Source organism: Microcaecilia unicolor, chromosome 4 (assembly GCF_901765095.1).
Source record: "Microcaecilia unicolor chromosome 4, aMicUni1.1, whole genome shotgun sequence".
NCBI classification, from domain to species: domain Eukaryota; kingdom Metazoa; phylum Chordata; class Amphibia; order Gymnophiona; family Siphonopidae; genus Microcaecilia; species Microcaecilia unicolor.
In genome coordinates this window covers 86525997-86547184 of record NC_044034.1, presented here as the reverse complement: position 1 = coordinate 86547184, position 21188 = coordinate 86525997, and the positions used below count along the sequence as shown (strand labels likewise).

The following is a 21188-nucleotide window of genomic DNA, read 5'->3' as shown; positions in this document are numbered from 1 at the left end:
CGTAGCTACAGGGGGAACCCCACCACGGGCCTTTAAAAATGGAACACAGTTCTTTAATGAATGAGCCTTGACAAAAAGACCCGACACGGGCCGTGTTTCGGTGACTAGCACCTGCTTCAGGGGTCACAGTGATGACGTGGAAAACTTGGGGAATAACTCGAATATATTCCTCTACAATATATTATTCCTTACCCCACGTCTCATATAGTAAAAGCTACAAAGCACCAAGGCACTTTCACTTTCTGTATCCAAATGGACTTTAGTTTGTACTTCGTTCCCTCTCTTTTGTTATATCGTAGCTACAGGGGGGCCACGGGGGTCCCTGGTTTGGCTGGTGGGGGTCCCCAACCCCCACACGCTAAAGCGTTTGTCCCAAGCTGGTCTCAGTGCACAGCGACTGAAAACAGGACAGGGCACCAGGCAATGTGAGACCAGTGCGGGACAAATGCTGCTCCCCAGTATCTCTCCACACTCGTCCTTCCCTACACCCCTTCCCGTGCACTCCGCTCCATGGATAAATCCTTCTTCTCTGTTCCCTTCTCCACTACTGCCAACTCCAGACTTCGCGCCTTCTGTCTCGCTGCACCCTACGCCTGGAATAAACTTCCTGAGCCCCTACGTCTTGCCCCATCCTTGGCCACCTTTAAATCTAGACTGAAAGCCCACCTCTTTAACATTGCTTTTGACTCGTAACCACTCGCCTCCACCTACCCTCCTCTCTTCCTTCCCGTTCACATTAATTGATTTGATTTGCTTACTTTATTTATTTTTTGTCTATTAGATTGTAAGCTCTTTGAGCAGGGACTGTCTTTCTTCTATGTTTGTGCAGCGCTGCGTACGCCTTGTAGCGCTATAGAAATGCTAAATAGTAGTAGTAGTAGTAGCTGGCGGGGGTTGGGGACCCCCGTCAACCTCAACGAAGGTACCCTCGCAGTGGCAGTGTGGGGGGAGTGGCAGTGGCAGGGTGGGGGGGGGGGGGGAGCGGTGGCAGGAGGGCGGCAGCAGTGGGGGCGGCAGGGAGGTAGGCCAAAATGTGCCCCTCCCATCTTGGGCTCTGGCCCCCTCCCATCGAGGTCTGGCTACGCCCCTGAGAGCTGACAGCTTCACAAAGAGTTTCCATTTTAGTAATAGCTATGAGCCAAGGAAGGCAAGGACTTACCAGTTTGCACTCATGGTCTTAGGAATATGCAGATATTCTTGTGTGTTATTTAAGTGAAAGTCCTTGACACTAATCAGATAAGTGTGTGCTCTAGACTGTTGGAGCTGAAGGTGATGGCAGTGATACAGAGGGCATCTATGATAAAGGGGTCATCTGACTTCTGTATGAGCAGGGAATCCCATAACCTGAGCAGTGTGCAGGTACCTGCCCAGAAACATGCTCAAAAGAACACATTTGACACCATTTAGTTCTCCCTCCCCACCACACACATTAGCGTGCTGATTGGGGGATGGGGATGGTGCAGGTGGTAGCTGGGCAGGCATTGAAGGGTTGACTGAAGGCCCCTGCCCTGTCCATGCCTAGTGAATTGGCTCCAGGGGGACAGGCAGGGGCCTTCAGTCAACCCTTCAAAGCTTCCATTCTCTCCAGCTCACTGAGCACCATGATGGTTGCTGAGCTGCCTTTGGCCCAGATTTACGGGCGGGTGAAGGAGTCAGCATGACAAAATGGGATTGCCCATGTTAGGGGCACCCAGCAAGTAAAATTGAGTCAAACTGGGCAGAATGACAAAAAAATTGCCTTCTTGTCCTCTGATGAAAGAGAAAATGTTTGGAATAAAAGGTGGCAAGTGGTGGATTTTACACCGTGGACAAGCCTACTCTTCCCAGGTTTGCACATGTGCAAAAGGGATCCATTCATAATTATTTTATAGGCTGGAGTGGCAACTCATGAACACATGATTTTGCTGCATTCAAGAAATGGACTGCAGGACATCAGGGGCAAAGTTTGCACAACTGATTGTCCCTTTGTATTGGCAGCAGTAAGTGGAGGTGGCTTTTATGACCTAGTCCTTACCGCTGGATTTTTCCATCATGAAAGATAAACCATAGTACTGATTATTGAAGCTGTGTGTCGTAGGAAACATGTGAGCCTTTCACCATTTATAGGACTTATGATTAACGCGCTATTGAGTTTAATGAGTTTGTTCCTTACGTTTCTGGGGCTCGATATACAAAAAAAAAAAGTTGGGTTCCTAAATTTATGTGCTATTTTACGACAAACTTAGGAGCCAAAGTTTTCAGCTGAAAATTTATTTTAATTTAGGAGTGTAAATGTTGTATAAAATGCGCATAACTGCAGAATAAGTACCACTTATGTGTGCTTCTGCTCTAAAGTGGAGGAGTAGCCTAGTGGTTAGTGCAGCAGACTTTAATTGTGGGGAACTGGGTTCAATTCCCACTGCAGCTCCTTGTGACTGTGGGCAAGTCACTTAACCCTCCATTGTCCTAGGTATAAAATAAGTACCTGTATACAGTATGTAAACTGTTTTGATTATAACCACAGAAAGGCAGTATATGAAGTCCCTTTCCCCTTTCCCAAAATGCTATTAAGTGGCATAGAGGGGTATTCTAATATAATAATTCGCACCTCCAAAGTTCTGAAGCTGACTCAGTGGCAGAAGAATCCCTCCCTCCCTCCGATTTCCAGACCCCCCCTCTGAGTTCCTGACCCCTGGACCTCCCTGCCGCAACCCGCTCAAGCCTCCCTTCCCGCCGCCAACCCTCCCCCCTGCCGCCGTCGCGTACCTGTGCTGGCAGGGGACCCCAACCCCCTCCAGCCGGTCCTCTTCTCGGCCGCGCGGTGTGGACGAATCATCTGAACAAGTTTTAATCTGTTTGTGAGCGTGCATCTGACGTCCTGTGTGCAGGCTCGAGCGGGTTGCGGCAGGGGGATCCAGGGGTCAGGAACTCGGAGGGGGAGAAATCAGAGGGAGGCAGGGAGATGGGGTCTGGAACTCAAGGGGGAGGGAGGGAGGGGGTCTGGAACTCGAGGGGGGCCTGGAACTTGGGGGGGGAGAGGGGTCTGGAACCCAGGGGGGAGGGAGGGAGGGAGAGGGGGGCTGAAACTCAAGAGGGAGGGAGGGGGGTCTGGAACTCGGGGGGGGAGGAGGGGGCAAGGAAGGAAGGAGGGAGGGAGGGGGCCTGGAACTCAGGGGAGGGAGGGGGGTGTCTGGCACTCAGTGGAGGAGAAGAGTTTGGAACTCCGGGGAAGGGACGAGAGGAGAGGAGGGAGGGAATGCACCACCTGTACAAAAACTAGGAAACAAAAAAAAAGTGGGGGGACGACCCTGGAACACGGAGGAAGGGGTGACACTGGACCTGGGAGGAAGGGGCGTGGGCCCCTGGCACACACTCTCACACACACACACTCTCTCTCTCACAGACACACTCGCACCCAGTCTCAATCTCTCTCTGTCTCACACACACACACTTGCACATTCACTCTCTCTCACACATACTCTCTCAAACATACACACTCTGAGGAAAACCTTGCTAGCGCCCATTTCATTTGTGCCAGAAAAGGGCCTGTTATACTAGTTTTCAATATGATGCCCAAGTCCAATTGTAGCCACTTTGCTGAAAATGTCTACAAATCTCATCCCAAATATAGCAATTTTTGAAATAGAAAAAAAAACAATTTTTTGGTTTTGAAAATTGCTATTTTCCAGATGTTTGTGCTCAGGTACCATTAAAAAAAAATGTCCTAGAGAAAAAATGCACAAGAAGAAACCTAGTAAATTGGCCACACAGACATCTCAGTAGAGCAGAGGGGAAGCCTAGTGTCTTTTTTTTCCACACCCTAAACCCACCCTGTTGCCACTCACTCTTTGTAACCCAACACTTGGTTTTATGATTAATATAGGTATTAAAGAAATAAGCAGGCTCATGTGAATTCTTTACACCTCAGCAGCGACTTGTTTCACAAAGGTCACTTTACCCTTGATTCGCCTGCCTCTTCTCAGGTCAAGAATGATTTAAACTTTCTCACATTTTAAGAATTTATATCCAAACATCTTATTTCTTCAAAAACATTTTTATCGTTTCGATTACTAAAACGAATATAGATATGGTGAGTGTGTGTTGGAAAATAGACTGAACCCTGAACCAGCTATTGTGAAACATGCCGCATGTCGGCTAGCGGTCCCACAAAGTGAATCTTCATGCTGAAGCTAAGTAGCACTGATTTACTTTGTTAATCGAAGCAGGATACTGGGCTAGATGGACCATTGGTCTGACCTAGTATGGCTATTCTTATGTTCTCTACACCTGGTGGATCATAATATCTGTACAAGAGTGTACACTTCTCAAACAGTAGACAAATGAGGAATGATATATGATTGGTAGCTAAGACTTGCTAAGACTCAGTGGCGAAAAAGAAAATAGTCATGCATTTTGGATATAGAACTCCAAGGGGATGTGATTATGAGAGAGAGACACCAATAAAGCACCGAACAAGAACGGGAAATGACTGTGATCCTATCTTGATGACCTCAAGGCAGTGCAACAAGGAAGTAGAATGCCAGCTAGGGTGGATTGGGATGAAAAGGCCATGAAAGGTAACAAAGGAAAAAAAGTATGATATGTTCTGAAGTTTGCGGTTTTGAGGTTGGGTATATGGATCGTAGACGCTGCTCTATTAAGGATTTTTGTGTCATTGTAAAAGTCATTCTAATTTTCCGGTAACTGAGTCTCTCCATGAGTACTGGTAATTTGATAGTAATAATTAAGATGTAAAGCAATGCAAAATAATGATGACAACATTACCATCACTCAACTTTACTGCTGCTCTATTCAATTATTTTAAAGCAATTCTGGTGAACCCAGGAAAAAGAAATCCTTTGAAGTGAAAATGAATGAGCAGCCTTTAGCAAGTCAAAACAAACTATGATTTATAAAAGAAGGGCTAAGTGACCCGTGAATATCCTTTCAGCTTTCTGCAGAACCTGCACTATAAATAAAACCCTGAATAGTCTGAATATACAAGTACAGGCTTTGAAACATTCTAGTAGATGAGGGAGGGGCAGGGAAGTGGTGTGCCAGGGAATTCTGAAGATTAGAACTTTGCTGAACAAGGTGGGGGTGTGTGGGTGTGAAACTGGTCAGTCAGAGGAGAGTTAAGTGTGAGGATCAGGGCTGGGGTGAGTCGCTGATCTGTTTTTGAAAATATCTGCTTGCCCGTTTTCTGATCTGAAGAAGAAGGGTTATCTTTGAAAGCTAATAAAAAAAATGTATTAAGTTAGTCCAATAAAAAAGGTATCGTCTTATTTTCTTTTCTGTGTTTGTTTTATTTCTATTTATTGCCAAATTTAAGAAATTATGGAGGTAGTTCCTCTGCAGCTGGTACATTTTTGATAAGATGCTCAGCGGTGAAAATACTGGCTAAATTACAGCCAGCCAGTGGCGTAGCCACAGGTGGGCCTGAGTGGGCCGAGGCCCACCCAGTTAGGGCTCAGGCCCAACCAACAGTAGCACACGTTTAGCAGTAGCTGTTGGGGATCCCAAGCTCCACCAGCTGAAGACTTCCCCCTGATGGTAACAAAAATGCTGCTCTCCACGATACTGGTACCTGCACATGCTCAATTTTCAGAGAAATGCCTGCTGCAGACTGCCAAGGAGGGGAAAAGCATTTTCCCCGCCAGCTGAGATATTTTTTTGGTGTGTGGGGTGGGGGAGGACACTTGGTGCCCACCCACTTCTTGCCTAGGCCCACCTAAAATATGCTGTCTGGCTACGCCCCTGCAGCCAGCTAAGTTAAATATTGAAAATGTACCTTCTAACAGGGCCAGTGCCCATCTCTTGAATCTACTCTTCAGTTCTTTATGCTACATTCGCGTGATATTTCTATGAGCGTATTAGGGTCCCATAAGGATCAGCCCAGCAGCTCCTGACTTACTTACATATAAGGCCCTGTTTACTAAGCCATGCTGTAGGTGCGCTAACATTTTTAGTACACGCTAAAAATTAGCGCGCGCTAATGCTAGAGACATGTCTCTAGCTTTAGCGAACACTTAAAATGTTAGCATATCTACAGCATGGCTTAGTAAACAGGGTCCTTAGTTTTTATTATCTCCCTTTAGCTTTATATCAGCATCCTAATGAGGAGTGCAGTTAAAATTTGCAATCCATAAATGACATGGCATTTTATTATTTTTTTTTATTTGGATTTAGCTCACACCTTTTCAGTAGTAGCTCAAGGTGGGTTACATTAAGGTACACTAGGGGCCTTGCTTACAAAGGCGCACTAGCATTTTTAGCACATGTTAACCCTGTAGATGCCCATAATATTCCTAATTTCATTAGTATGTGCTAACCTTTAGCATTTATGATTTTTTATTTATTTATTAGGATTTACTGACTGCCCAAGGAGGTGAACAGCAGGTACATTTTAACATAATACTTACAATTTTGTTAACAACATAAAAACAGTAAAAACAACCAAATATAAACATAAATACAATTAGGGGGCCTTTTACTAAAAGCGGTAGCATTAGCACGTGGCTACTGCACACTACTGCAGGATGTGCTGAGGCATCCTGTGGTAGTGCGCTAATCCTATGCTGAAAATTATGTTTTAGTTTTCAGCGCGGGAGGCGTGTCCATGGGTAGAGAGTAGGTATGTCCTGCGCTGATGAGGTGGCATGGGCAGATTGCCACATGCTGTCCAATTACCGCAGGATTAGCGTGGGAGCCCTTGCTGCCAAGTAAAGAGGTGGCAGTATGGACTCCTGCGGTAATGGCCACGTGCTAATTGGGAAATTAGCGCACGGCCATTAATGCGGGATATAGCAAATGCGGCCTTTTTACTGAAGACTAGTAGTGGCCGCAGTGCATGGTAAACCCACGTGCTGACAGCAGCATTGGCCACTTTTTAGCATGGCTTAATAAAAGGACCCACTACATGAAGGAAACAGCAGGTTAAAACCTCATAAAAGGACTACCATAAACAGTATCAAAACCATACACATTTAACAGATCTGCAGAATGACCATGTAACAGAAATATATCAATACAATACAAACAATACCATAATAGACAGCATGGAAGAATGTTCAAATAACATAGATATAATATGTTGTCAGTATAAATACCAATGAAATACCTAATAAGCACTCATTAGAACATTCAAATAACATAGATATGATGTTAATGCTTTTCTACAATACAGCTAACCATGTAGATGAGGGGCCAAGTGCAGATATACAGATGGAAACAAAATGGGTAGTAGTGTAGAAAGTATTAGCATCATATCTAACCTTTACTAAAAGAGTCCCTAAGTTACTTACCCAGGGCTTTTTTTGAGGGGGTACTTCGAGGTACTGAGTACTGGTACCTTTTCCATTGTCTGCTAAAATTGACCCATGATCCCCAAGTTTTAATGAAAGAGCTCAGGCTCTACACACCAGTTCTGTCTTGTCATAGATTCTGTGACTGGTTGCAGGGGACCTGGCTATTGTGGGGTGGGTCCCTCTGTGATCACCCCAGCCCTGAAGGGTGGCCTGGCATTTGAGTACTGGCACCTTTTTAGCTAGGAAAAACACACTGTACTTATCCAAGATCACAAGGAGCAGCAGTGGGGATTTAAACCAGGCACCCTGGATGTCTAGCCCAGTGTTCTAATCACTAGACTATTCCTCCACTACTGTACTGCATTTATATAAAATAATAAGCACACAAGTATTATGCCATTCATAAATACCTGACTATTCAACCAGCCTTAATATAGTAATGAGTGGCTGTGTACGGAGAGCTTCAAAAATCATTCATTTATTCAAGCATTTATTCAACTTTTCTCTTCAGACATAAAAATCAATAGGTAAATATGGTATACTAATATATTTATTCGCATTATCTGAATTACATAATTTTTTTATTCCTGTTGCTTTAAACCAAAGTAGAATTTCATTGAGTTGAGTTTTCGGCTCATTGCTAAAAGGTAAAATACATGTCTGATAGGAACTGAGAGCTCTCTGAAGAGCCGATGATCAAATTCCCCATACTGTTCCGAACAGCGCTGAAAAATTAGTGCCGGAACAGCGCAGGGAATTAAAGCCCCGATGATCAAAACTAATAGCATGCAAATTTATGTGCGTTATTAGTTTTGATCATGGGGGGACTTCTGCAGGAGGATTGTGCCTGGGAATGAGCTCAAGGCACAATCCTCCCGCACTTTTACCCCTATGATCAGAGCTAACAGCGTGCCTAAATTTGCATGCTATTGGCTCTGATCATAGGGGCATTATTGCCCCGTGCTGTTCTGGCGCTAATTTTAGAGTGCTGTTTGGAACAGCATGGGGCTTCTGATCATCGGGGCATTGGTGAATTACCAAAGAATTTGTTGTAGACCCAGAATATGCAAGAAAATCTAATGCATGGCCTTTGTTATGTGTAGGAATTATACAATCTAAAATAAGGTGTAAAGAACCTAGAAACTGGATGAACTGAACAGCACGAGGGTCAGTGATATCTTTTAAGTGTAAATTAAGATCTCTCAAAATTATTAAATCAGGAAAAATTGTGGAATAATAAAAAATGAACTTGTACAACTTTTGTTGAAATAGATTCCAATTGCTAGGCGGTGTATATATTAAAATCATACCTGAAGTGACACAATTAGTTGGATTCATAAATTGGCACGCCATTGACTCTAAATTTTTGTCATGTAGATAATCTATTAATTTAATAGAAATGAAATCCCTATAAATCAGAACAAGGCCTCCTCCTTTCTTATGTTGTCTAGGACAATTTATAGCTTTAAAATCTGGTGGACAGATATTTAGAAAGTCCATTGCAGAATTAGATGACACAGGCAGCACAAAAATCAATGTGAAAATAGATATCAAGAAGCAGAAAATTCCACTAATTTAAAAATAAAAAATCCTCCCCAAGTCCAGCACCTGGCCAGTTAAATGCCACTTAATTGGCTATCTGGCGATATTCAGTGGGGGATAGCCGGTTATCCCCCGCTGAATATTGCCGGTTAGCGTCTAGGAGATGACCGGCTATATCTCACGATATAGCTGCCTATCCAAGAATATTTAATTCATATCTGGCTATTGTAAGCAGCCACATTTGGCCGCTTAAATAGCTGGTATGTCTTTAGCCGGTTTAAAGATAACCGGCTATCTTTGAAAATCAGCTTAACCGGGCAACTTTAAGCTGGTTAAAAATAAAACGGATATTGAATCCCGGTCACTGAAAACGGCCTGGCATTGAATATCTGGACTGGCCGCTGACCACAGGAGTTAGCCAGGCTCCCTCCTACGGTCTTAATGTCGGCCCCTTTATGTTTTTAGGGGAAGATTCAGTGGCAAGAATTAGAAAATTCAGCAGCAAAATTTCTGAAATTTGGTGGCAATTACATAGCACACTGCATACAATTAAATTATTTGCATATTAAATAGTACAGGATTATTTGAATAACAATAATATAGTCATTGAACCTTGCTTTGTTGCTGAATAAGTTATTTTGTCCTTTTGGGGAATTTTATGGATATGGGAAGAGAGGAAGAAGAAATCGCAGGGATGGGGTGAGACAAGGAGGATTAAGCATGAGGCGTCGAGGGGAAGGACCAAGAATGAGAAGTGGGGAGGGGAATCATATATAGCGGAGGAGAAATGAGAAGGAGAAAGGATCCATACGGGAAAGCATGAGAAGGGAGGAAGGGGGAGGAAAAAGAGGAATGATGATGAAGGGAAAGATGAAGAGGAGGGGAGGGTCTTAGTAGATGGAGGAGGACAATTGGTGATTTAGGGGAGGGGGTATATTGAGGGAAGGGGAAAGAGGTTCTGGAATTTGGGGAGGATTAGAATCACTATTCTATGAACAACTCCAGAAGAGCATTCTTCATAGTTTTCACCTGCTCTTCTATGTACAACCATGTTGCTTAGGAGGGGATGTAGCAGATATAACATTTAAAAGATAATACTGTACCTGGCCATCTGTGCCAATGGTGCCACCACAGTCAGTGAGCAGCTCTGACATGTCATAGTAGCTTATAAACTCCCAAAGGCAGGCTTCGAGATTAAGATTTCGATAGAAGCGTATGGTCCCTGACCCCCTGAGGGATGTGCTGTATTGGTAAGGAGAGGTCTCGCCAATCACGTCTGGGTTTTTCATGTCATCAGTCAGGAATCCATAGCGGGTCTTTACTTCAGTGTAATCCAGCAGGTTGGAACACTTGTGGTTTCCAACCCTGGTGCCATCAGGGCTCAGTGTGAGCTCAAAGTTGGAGAGTTCTCTTGTAGAGATAATGGGCATCATGCCTACAAAAATACAACCACAGAGTACTCAAGCTACAAAACTGAGCAGTCTTGTGTCTGTTAACATTCATCAGGAAACAAAACACACTGGCCTACTTCCTCCGTGAAGGGAGATTTGAACGTACCATCAATGTGCGGCAATGTGACTGTTAGCTTGATGAGATTTGGATGGTCTGGATCTTCTGGTCCAGTGTAGCGGAGCTTGGCAGAAAATGGCTCTGCACCAACCACACCTGGTACTCGAGGCTGGCAAAGTCCTAACAAGAAGAGAGAGATGATTTTCTCTTATGCTTAAACTCAACAGTGAGGTATTAAGAGACCTCTAAGATATACTGATTACTAGATCTCCGAGTGCAATTAGGTGTATGTGCTAATTGTTCATTTTTATATATGTTATTTCACTTAAGATTGTAGATTTGATGATATTGTTACCTGCTTTGAACCTGATTGACTAGTTGGTGATATACAAATCCTTTACATAACATAACATAACATCTTCAAGATGGCAACAAGCCAAAAAGGGGTTTTATTAAGAAGAATTAAAATATTGACCCCTTTTTTTCCTTGCTGCCACCTTGATGATCTATACACCTATTTGCACTCTGAGATCTGGTAATCAGTACCACTGAGAGGTCCCTTCATTCAGGCACATAAGAACAGAAGAATACAGGAGTTCACTGTTTATGGATGCAGGTTCATCACTGTGGAATACTTTACCATTACATTTATATTTAAATGACTTGCTGCTTTCATTTTGAAAACATCTAAAAGCATTCTTATTCCCAATAGGCTTAGGGCCCTGTTTACTAAGCTGTGCTAAGGATGTGCTAGCGTTTTTAGCACGTGCCGAATGCTAAAGACATCCATATATTCTTATGGGCATCTCTAGAATTTAGCGTGCACTAAAAACGCTAGTGCGCCTTAGTAAACTGGGCCCTTATTCGTGAAACCTACATTTTGCAGTCATTTATTTTAGCCTGTGTTTAGTTCTGTTAAGTAATGTATGTTAATTTTTATTTTGTATATGATTTTTGAAAGCCGGTCAGATTATTAGATGGGCAGGATACAAGAAATGTTTTAAATAAAATAAACAAATCTAGTAGGACTCAGTGGTGTAGCAAGGACTGAATGGGCCCCAGGTGGAAATATTAAGACAGACCCCCAATAACATATCTCCCAAAGTATTAGGGGCTGGGAGGAGGGGGAGTGGGAACCCTTTCATTGCTCCAGTCAACAAACTCTGCAAAAAGCAAATACAATCTAAACCTATATAGACAACTTTCATAGTAATAGAAATAGAAACAAAAATGCAAGACATCTGAGATACATATTTCCGAAAGCTGACATATTACAATTAATAAATTAATAAATTCATAAAATACTTTTTTCTACCTTTCTTGTCTGAGCATTACTTTGGTCCCAGTGTCTCTTTTCTGCTTTCCTCAGAGTCACCTTTTGGATTAACTCTCTTTGTAATTTCTTCTTTCTCTAAGTCCATCTTCTCTCTGTGTCCCTTATCTTCCTGTCCTGCATCACTTCTTGTCTCTGTTTCTATCCTCCCCACATCTTCAGCATCTGCCCTCTGTGTCCCTATCTTCCCACCATATTCAGCATCTCTCCTGTGTCCCTATCTTATTCTCTCAGTATCTCCTTTCTGTTTCCGTATACCAATGTTCTCCACATGCCCAGTATCTCTTCTCTGTATGCTTATTCCTCTCCATATCCAACTTCCTCCTTCTCTCTTCCCTTCCTCCTGTACCTATCACCCCGGGGCCAGCATCTCTCCCTCTCTCACCCTGATCCCCCAAGCTCCCATGTTCTGGCATCTCTCTCTCCCTCCATTAGTCAAGCATCTCTCCCCCTCTCTCCTGCTTGTCCAATCTGTCTCTCTTCCTTCTGCTTTCCTCCAGGCCAGCATTTCCCCCTCTCTCTCGCTTCTCTCCAACATCTCTCACCTACTCTTCCCCTTCTCTTGGGTCAAGTCTTTGTCCCTGCCTCACAGGCCTAGCATCTCTCCATCTCACTCCTCTCCCCCTGCTCCCAAGGTCTGGCATCTCCCTCTTTCCTTCATGGGTCTAATACCACTCTCCCCACACTTTGGTCCTTCAAATTTGTTCAGGCAGTGGCAGTGATAAAAGGAGGTAGCTTCTGTCTGGTCCTGCCAGGGCCTTTTTTCCTGACATACGCCCCCCCCACTAGGAAGTTATATCAGAGGAGGCAGGACCTGGCAGAGAAAAAGGCCCTGCTGCTGTTACTGGTGCGAGATTGAAGGATGGTGGGGGGAGGGAGAATAGAGACACCAACCTGTGGGAGGGAAAGGAAAAGAGCGAGAGAGGTGCTGCACAGCAGGGACAGAGGACATCAGTTTGACAGCAGTTGGTCCCTACTATTGGGTGGCCCTGGGCTTTGTGCCAGGCTCACTCAATAGTAATTATGTGTCACATCTGTGGCCGTGACCACCCTCAGACTTACCCTGTTTCTGGGAGTCAGTGGCTGTGCTGGCTTCTGCTTGTCTCTGTGTCTGTCTTAGTTTCTCTCTGGCTCTGTGTGCTGATTGCCTTACTGGACCTCACCTGTGTGGGCTATGCCTCTTCCAAGATGGCTGCCGCCTCCTCTATGCCAGTATCCAAGATGGCTCCTGCTTGTCCTTCCTGTGGGCTCACTTCCTCTGTGTGTCAAGCCTCTGTTTGGAGGCAAGGAACTTCCTGCTTCTGTCCTGCTGGTGGTGACTCATCAGTGAGTTCCTTTATAAGGAAGGCCTGTGCTTGCAGTCAGTGCCTTCGCATGGTGTCATTGTCTGGTGTCATGCCCAGAGGCCGACAGGTTAGTGTGTTGCTGCGCTGCTTCTAAGCCTGTCTTCTGTGTGTGCTTCTTGCCCTTCTGTGTGGGCTTGCCCTTCTGTCTAGTACCTGTGGGCTTCTTGCCCTTCTGTGTGGGCTAGTGCCCTTCGGTTCCCAGTACCTGTGGGCTGCTTGCCCTTCTGCGTGGGCTGCTAGCCTTCTGCCTTTAGTCTGTGTTTGCAGCCTGCCCTATTCCTTGCTTGTATATTCTGTGTGCACATCCTGAACCTTGTATATCCTGTGTGCACATCCTGGTCCCTGCTTGTTTGTCCTGAGTTCTGGTTTTGGCTAGCTAGTGTTATCCGGCTTTCCGCTCTGCCTAGCTGCCATCTTCCCTGTGTGCACATCCTGATCCTTGTATATCCTGTGTGCACATCCTGGTCCTTGCTTGTTCGTCCTGAGTCCTGGTTTTGGCTAGCTAGTGTTATCCGGCTTTCCGCTCTGCCTAGCTGCCATCTTCCCTGGGTGCACATCCTGGTCCTTGCCTGTTGGTCCTGAGTCCTGATTTTGGCTAGCTAGTGTTATCTGGTTTCCCACTCTGCCTAGCTACCTTCTGTCCCATGTGTCTACCTTGTACCTTGCTTGTATATCCGGTGTGCTTATCCGGATCCCTTCTTATGTATCCTGATTCCTGTATCTGTCTAGCTAGCGTGTATCTTCTGTGGGATTTACCCTGTTACCTGCCTCGACCTAGCTAGTGGGTTTGCCTTGTGGGTATTCCCTGTCTCCCCTTCTTCCTTGCTTGCATGTCTGCCCTAGTCCCTGCTCCTGATAAGCTTCTGTCTGTCTAGTCTGTCTGGTGTGCCTGGCTTAGCGGCTGCATGCAGCACTTAGTGCAGTCTAGTATTGTTCCCCTGTGTTTCCTAGACCCGAGGTGGGTCCTCTGGATCTTCAGTTCCGGCCTTGCCCTACAAGTCCTGTCGGCCGCCCGCACGCTAGAGCTCAACTCTAGCGGAAAGGTGGCTAAGTACAGGTGAAGCGGTTCCTGTTCTGCCGGTTCAGTTGCCTACTTCCAGTCCAGAGTTCCGGTCCAGTCCTTCCGGACGTCCAGTTCAAAGACGGTCTTGCCTGCCTCTGCCACTCCGCGGCAGGGGCCCAAGGGCTCACAATTCCCAGTGCTGCCTTGAGGACCTGACAGTATGCCAAGGCCCTCGAGAATGCGACATTATGCCCTTGCTCTTCACCTTTTGAACCTACAAGGTCTTGACTCATTGAAGGGCACTTTTACTACAGGGTTGCCACATGGCAACCTGGAACTACCGCTGGTCCAATCCCATAATTTCTAGTGTGGCACTAACCTGGCGGTAATTGTTTCTGCCAGGTTGCCGTGGGAGCCATAACTGCCACCTCAATGGGTGGCGGTAAGTGCTCCCCTTGCATGGCCATGTGGTAAGAGTAATCTTACTGTATGGCCACATCTTTTTCAGAGGCTTTTTTCCTGCTGTGGTAAAACGGCCCCCACTGCTACCGCAGGGCTCTTTTTACCGCAGCTAGGTATAAGGACCCCTGAGTGCTCTATTAAACTGCAGCAAAAAGACAAGTAAATATGCGTATAACATGTTATTTCCTGAAAAATTTACTAAACTGTGGTGAATATTTATTTATTTTATTATACTTCATATATCGCCAATCGCCGTATGACCATAGGTAGTTAACAATAAAATTCATAAGGAGGAGAAGGCAGGTAAAGTAGGATTAGAGGAAGGAAGAGAGTGAAAATAAAAGGAAGGAGAGAGAAAAGAGGGTTGTCAGATAAACAGCAGGAAAATTAACAGGGAAATGCCTGATTGAAAAGCCAGGATTTGAGAAGTTTTTTTTTTTTAAACAGGGTATGAGGATTCTGATTTAACGTAATAAGGTAATGTATTCCAATGTTTGGGACCAGCATATGCAAAAGCAGTAGCACGGGTACTATCAAGGTGTATTATGGTAGGGGATGGAAGGTGGAGAGACTGTTGAGAGGATCAAAGGGAACGGAAAGAAGAATAGAGAATAAGCAGCTTGGAAATGCAATTAAGTGCTGTTGGCAGAAGGTCCTTGTAGACCAGTAGGATCAATTTATAAATAGCATGGCAGATAAGTTTAGTAAGTCTTGTATCTCTGCTGCATGTACTTTATAGAATACATGGGTATATCACCTATGCTTGATGTGAGTATAAATGTGTTACTATTGGTATACGTACTTATATGCATATATAGTATACAGTCACACAAATGTATAAAACTCCTCTTCTGTGTGTAAATGAGGCTTTATATGTGGAAAAATCTTTCTAAAATGACCTTTGTAAGTAACACTGCATAAACAGTTGATATAACTATACAGATGAATTATCTGTATTGAACGCCTGAATCTCAAAATCAAAACCAAAAATAATGGTGCTGATATTCAGCAGGGCTGAACCCTCTTCACGATATTGAAAGAGATATCTGTGTACCTCTGAGATGCCAAACACTTCAACTGGATTTGCCTGGATAAGTTTAGGGCTGCTACAGCTGCAGCTGAGATATTCAAATAAAATTGGCCAAAAGTGGTCAAATATTGCTGCTATCCAACTAACCTGAAAACCTTACCCAGGAACCTCAATGGCTCCTCTTAGAAATATGCAAATAAATTCTGGCCAGATATGAACATGCTTGGCCAAAATTTATCTGGTGGATGGTTCCTTGGTAACTCCCAAAGTTACCCAAGTATGTCCTTTTTGAATATCAGCCTCAATGTATTCCCAGAAATCTCTATGGGGTCCTTTTACTAAGGAGCGCTGAAAAATGGCCTGCGCTGCTGTAGACATGTTGTATTGGACACGCGCATGTCCAATTTTCAGCACACCTGCAAAAAAGGCCTTTTTTGGGCCAAAAATGGACGTGTGGCAAAATAAAAATTGGCGCACATCCATTTTGGGCCTGAGATCTTATCGCCACCCACTGACTTAGTGGTAAGGTCTCACTCATTAACTAGGCAGTAACTGTCAGCATGCGTATAGTGCCGATTACCACCCGTCCATTGTGGACGTGGGTAAGAAATGAAATTACTGCCCGGGCCATGCAGTAGCCGGGCGGTAGTTCCAAATTGGTATGCGCTGGGCACATGTAGGTGCCTACGTAGCTTAGTAAAAGGGCCCCTATGTAATTAGTTTTGATGGTGCCTGAACATGGTGCATTAGATGCTCTTCCTGTGTAACACAGGGTAATGGGTGGATACTTTACCGTCATCAGGATTCACTGTTACAATTGGACTCATGAGTTCCAGGCCTTCATTCCCATTGGAGTTTACAGCACGAGCGGCACACTGTACCCTAGACCCAGCTTGAAAGTAAATGGAATCAAGCGTGATCATCTTGGAGGAAGTGAAGAATGTATCAAAATCCACCTCTCGCATGGGACTGGTAACACCATCAAGGCCAGTAGGAGCACTGACCAGCCAGCGGTACTGTGTCAGAGTATCATTAATCTGCTCACTAGCACAAATTGAACCGGTCTTGTCGTAGTCTAAGTATTTGGGACTGCAAGCCTGTGGAAAGAAACAGATGTCCATTAAGAACTTGAGAAAATGGTAGATTGAACAGCTAATGAAACAGTTTCGGCTTACCATTGTAATACGGCATTTGGCAAAAACAAACAACTGGAAATCAGAAACACGAAGCAGTATGGTGATGAATGCTATAGATAAACTACCCTTCACGGTCACGTTTTGATATATGCCTGCATTATGGGGATGTACTCATATCCTAAATATACACATGCAATGGACATTGGACCAAATTCTATAAATGGTGCCTTAAAAATCGGCACCAGAAAGCCATGCGCTTAGTATGATTCTATAAACTGCGCCTAATGTTAAGTGTAGTTTATAGAACATGCTTATGTGACGTTCTTGTAACTAAAATTTAGGTGCACCCATTTAGGCCACCTAAAACCAGACCTAAATGCCTGTGCCTAACTTAGACGCAGATGCATTCCATAATAGTGCAAATAGTTTTTTTGAAATGCCCACTTAGCACCAAAAATTTGGTGCTACCAATTATTGGCACTAATTGGAACTAGTTAGAATTTACGCGTGCATCTTCCTAGGCACTTCTATAAAGATATATGTGTAAATTTTTATTGTGTAAGTGAAGAGGGTGTGGAGGGGCATGGGTGTGTCAGGGGTGTTCACTACAGATCTGCACCACGATTCCGTTGGTGTAAAATCCTTGCACCCAAAAATGGGTGCGGATCCCAATGCTGAGCACTGTTCTATAAACGGTGTCCAACTCAGAGCGCCATTTAAGGAATAGTGCTTATATAGGGTGCCTAAAAAATCGGCACTGAAATCAGTGCTAAGTGTAGTCTATAATCGGCTGCTAGATTTAGGCGCTGATTATAAAATATGCTTAGTTGATATTTCAACGCCGATCTCTGCAAGCATCCATTTACGCCAACAAAAACCTGGTGTAAATCTCAGCGTGTAGATTTAGGTGTACTGGGCCATATTGTACAACTAGGTGCCTAAAGTTTGGAATGCCCATTTCCCCGCCCATAACCACGCCCCTTTTTGCCTCCACCCATTAGAAGTCTGATGCACATCGTTACAGAATATGCTTAGCGAGTCGTGCCTAAATTCTAATCAGTGCCAATTAGATCTCATTATTGCTTGTTAAGTACTGCTATCAGTGCTCATTAGCTTGTTAAGCCAATTAAGTTATGCACAGTGTTATAGAATCCACTCCAATTTTGGTGCCTAAGCTAAACGCACTATATAGAATCCAGGGGCTAGCGCTCAATTTTTTCAGCACCCAAATTTGGGCATCATTTACTGAATATAGTTCTAAATATGCTACTGAAAATTACCCCCTACATTAATAAATTCTCCGACTCTGCATTTTGTGATAAGGACTCTAAATTTGTACATTCCAAAAATATTTTTAAAATAAAGTTTAAAAAAAAGAAGATCAATTAAAATGATAAAGGGGATGGAACTCCTCTCATATGAAGAAAGGCTAAAGAGGTTAGGGCTTTTCAGCTTGGAAAAGAGACAGCTGAGAAGGGATAGATTGAGGTCTATAAAATCCTGAGTGGTGTAGAATGGGGTAGAAGTGAATCGATTTTTCACTCTTTCAAAAAGTACAAAGACTAGGGGACACCCAATGAAATTGCATGAAAATACTTTTAAAACAAATAGGAGGAAATATTTTTTCACTCAAAGAATAGTTATGCTCTGGAACTCGCTACCTGAGGATGTGGTAACAGTATTTAGCGTATCAGGGTTTAAAAAAGGTTTGGACAAGTTCCTGGAGGAAAAGTCCATAGTTATTGCGATAGACATGGGGGAAGCCACTGCTTGCCCTGGGATTGGTAGCATGGAATGCTGCTACTATTTAGGATTCTGCCAGGTACTTGGGACCTGGATTGGCCTCTTTTGGAAGCAGGATACTGGGCTACATGGACCACTGGTCTGACCCAGTATGGCTATTCTTATGTTTATTTTTTTTTTGTTACATTTGTACCCCGCGCTTTCCCACTCATGGCAGGCTCAATGTGGCTTACATATACAGGTACTTATTTGTACCTGGGGCAATGGAGGGTTAAGTGACTTGCCCAGAGTCACAAGGAGCTGCCTGTGCCTGAAGTGGGAATCGAACTCAGTTCCTCAGTTCCCCAGGACCAGAGTCCACCACCCTAACCACTAGGCCACTCCTCCTCTTATCTGTGGGAAGCAGTCCAAGATAGAGGCATTAATTTAACAGACCAACCACAGACGATCACAGAGTTGGGTAAAATAAAAACCTAAAATAGCAGAAGTATGGTGATGTTCCCTTTATTGAAGATGAAATCAGTCATTGGATATAAGAATTGCCTGACACAGCCAAATTTCGGCTTATGCTTCAATTGTATGTTTTAAGTTTTAGTTGCAGTGTTACTTCTATTTTACTTGGACTGCTGATCCATATAAAGGGTAAAGGGTCATGGATTTGATATACTGCCTCTCTGTGTTACAACCAAAGTGATTTACATTTATTATATGCAGGTACTTTCTTTGTCCCTAGTGGGATCACAATCTGAGTTTTGTACCTGGGGCAATGGAGGGTTAAATTTCTCGTTATTGTGGAATAAACGTCCTGGGCATTTGCGGTTGTGCCCGACTGTGGAAATTTTAAAAAGCATTAAAAACTCATTTGCTATGATGATATGATTGCTTAGCTTTTTTGCTTGAAGGTTTGATTTACTGTGAGCTGTTATGAGTTTAGATTTTATGTATGTTTGCCTATAAGTGGATTATAAATAAAATAAATAAATCAGTGACTTGCCCAGTGTCACAAGAAACTGTAGTGGGAATTGAAACCAGTTTCCCCAGGTTCTCAACCCACTGCACTAACAATTAGGCTACTCCTCCAATCTAAGGTGTTGCTGTATCTGTCACAACACATTAGGATGCACTGTTGAATGTTTCTTCTGGATGTGAACTCATGCTCCTGATGCAGATGCAAGCTGAAACATGGCTGTATCGGGCAATGCTTACACTCAAAGACTGATTTCATCTTTAGTAAAGGGAGTATCACCATACTTCTGTCATTTGGGGCTTTTATACATCTGCAGGAAGACCCTTCCACTGTCCATGACTGATGCCAATCAATGGCTAGACTTGTTTATCTGTATATGTTTGTCTAACTTGAGATAAGGAATTCCTGTAAGTGGGGTTTGGACCTGAGTATCTATGCACATACTTACCCTTTTTAAAACTGAAGTACCTTATGTGCACATCTGACTCACATTTTGAACATCCTGTTATAAACTTACCACCTATAATATTAAAATCACATATATGTAATTCAACCCCTGTAAGCCTGCTGCCTTGTTTCTTTAGAAAAACAAATTTCGAGAAATAACATTTTTAAAACGAGACATATGTATGGGCTATTTCTTGTCTTATCTAAAAACTACAAATGATATATCTATAATGGAAATTTAAATGTAAATGACATCACAGTATATGCAAAATAATAAACCTTCCCTGCCTTTGATTTCTACAGGGAAACTTTAAAAACTGTAAGTCACTTATTTTCATGCCAAGCTTCAAGAAAATACCCTACAGAGAAATTTGTAATATGTGACTTGTACTCACCGTAACACACACCACAGGATAGCCAGCGATGGGATTGGGAATCTCTTTAATCTTTGAAGTATCATCATAAATCAAGAGAGAGGCCACTTGGGGAACAGAAGGGAAAGTGACATCTGCCATGCTGTTCATTTCTTCGATGTACACAATGGCCTTAGTCATCTAAAAGTCAAGAAGAGAACACAACCGGTGTAGGACATTACAATGTACCTAAAAGTAGGCGTATGGAAAGAGTGCACCTATTTTGATGGGGATTTGCATGTAGATATTCCTGAGGAAGTAATTTCGAGTGGAATGAAGGCAGATACGAAAGTAGAGTATACATAGGGGATAACTGTACAAAGGTAATCAAAAGTTAGGTGCCAGGACAATGCGTGCTAATCCTCTAATTCTATAAAGTGCGCCTTGAGATGCATGTGCAAATTTGGGCATGGGCAAATAATTATTGGCGCTAATTAGCATCAAGTAAGATGTACGCCTGTACATTTAGGCGTGTGATCTGCATCTAAATTTTACGAGTGTGCCAGAAAAGGGGGCTTGACAATAGGATGTTCATGGGTCATTTATTGCTCTTTAGTAAACCGAGCCCCTTAGTTTTCTTAAACTGCTTCACATTTTCACTACCTGGGTCTCTGCCACCATGTTCTCATCAGGTTTCAAGTGAACAGTGAAGGCTTCTCTCATTTCCCTTGTCCCATCATACAGAACCTCGATTTCCACGAAGTGCTGGGTTTCACCCTCTTTGAACTCAATTTCTGCAAATACAAAAATACTTTTTATTCCTTGCATTAATAGAACTTTCTGAAAGTGCTGATTGTGGCATAAGAAGTTGAATATATGAAGAAAGCCTTCAAAAGAAACTTATTTTATTTATTACTAGTAAAAAAGGCACGTTTCTGGAACGAATGAAACGGGCGCTAGCAAGGTTTTCCTGGGAGTGTGTATGTTTGAGAGAGAGAGCCAGCGTGAATGTGCGGGAAAAGGAGGGGAGG

The 21188-nt window shown here is 43.5% G+C and overlaps 1 protein-coding gene across 1 annotated transcript in view; it reads right to left on the bottom strand.

Annotated features, from left to right (window-relative positions):
* Positions 1 to 21188, bottom strand: part of FREM2 (FRAS1 related extracellular matrix 2) — a 288273-nt gene that overhangs the window by 44633 nt on the left and 222452 nt on the right. Inside the window, 5 exon segments of the mRNA XM_030200407.1 lie at positions 9932 to 10263; positions 10386 to 10517; positions 16305 to 16608; positions 20200 to 20358; positions 20821 to 20951. Of these exon segments, the coding sequence (XP_030056267.1) occupies positions 9932 to 10263; positions 10386 to 10517; positions 16305 to 16608; positions 20200 to 20358; positions 20821 to 20951 (1058 nt within the window).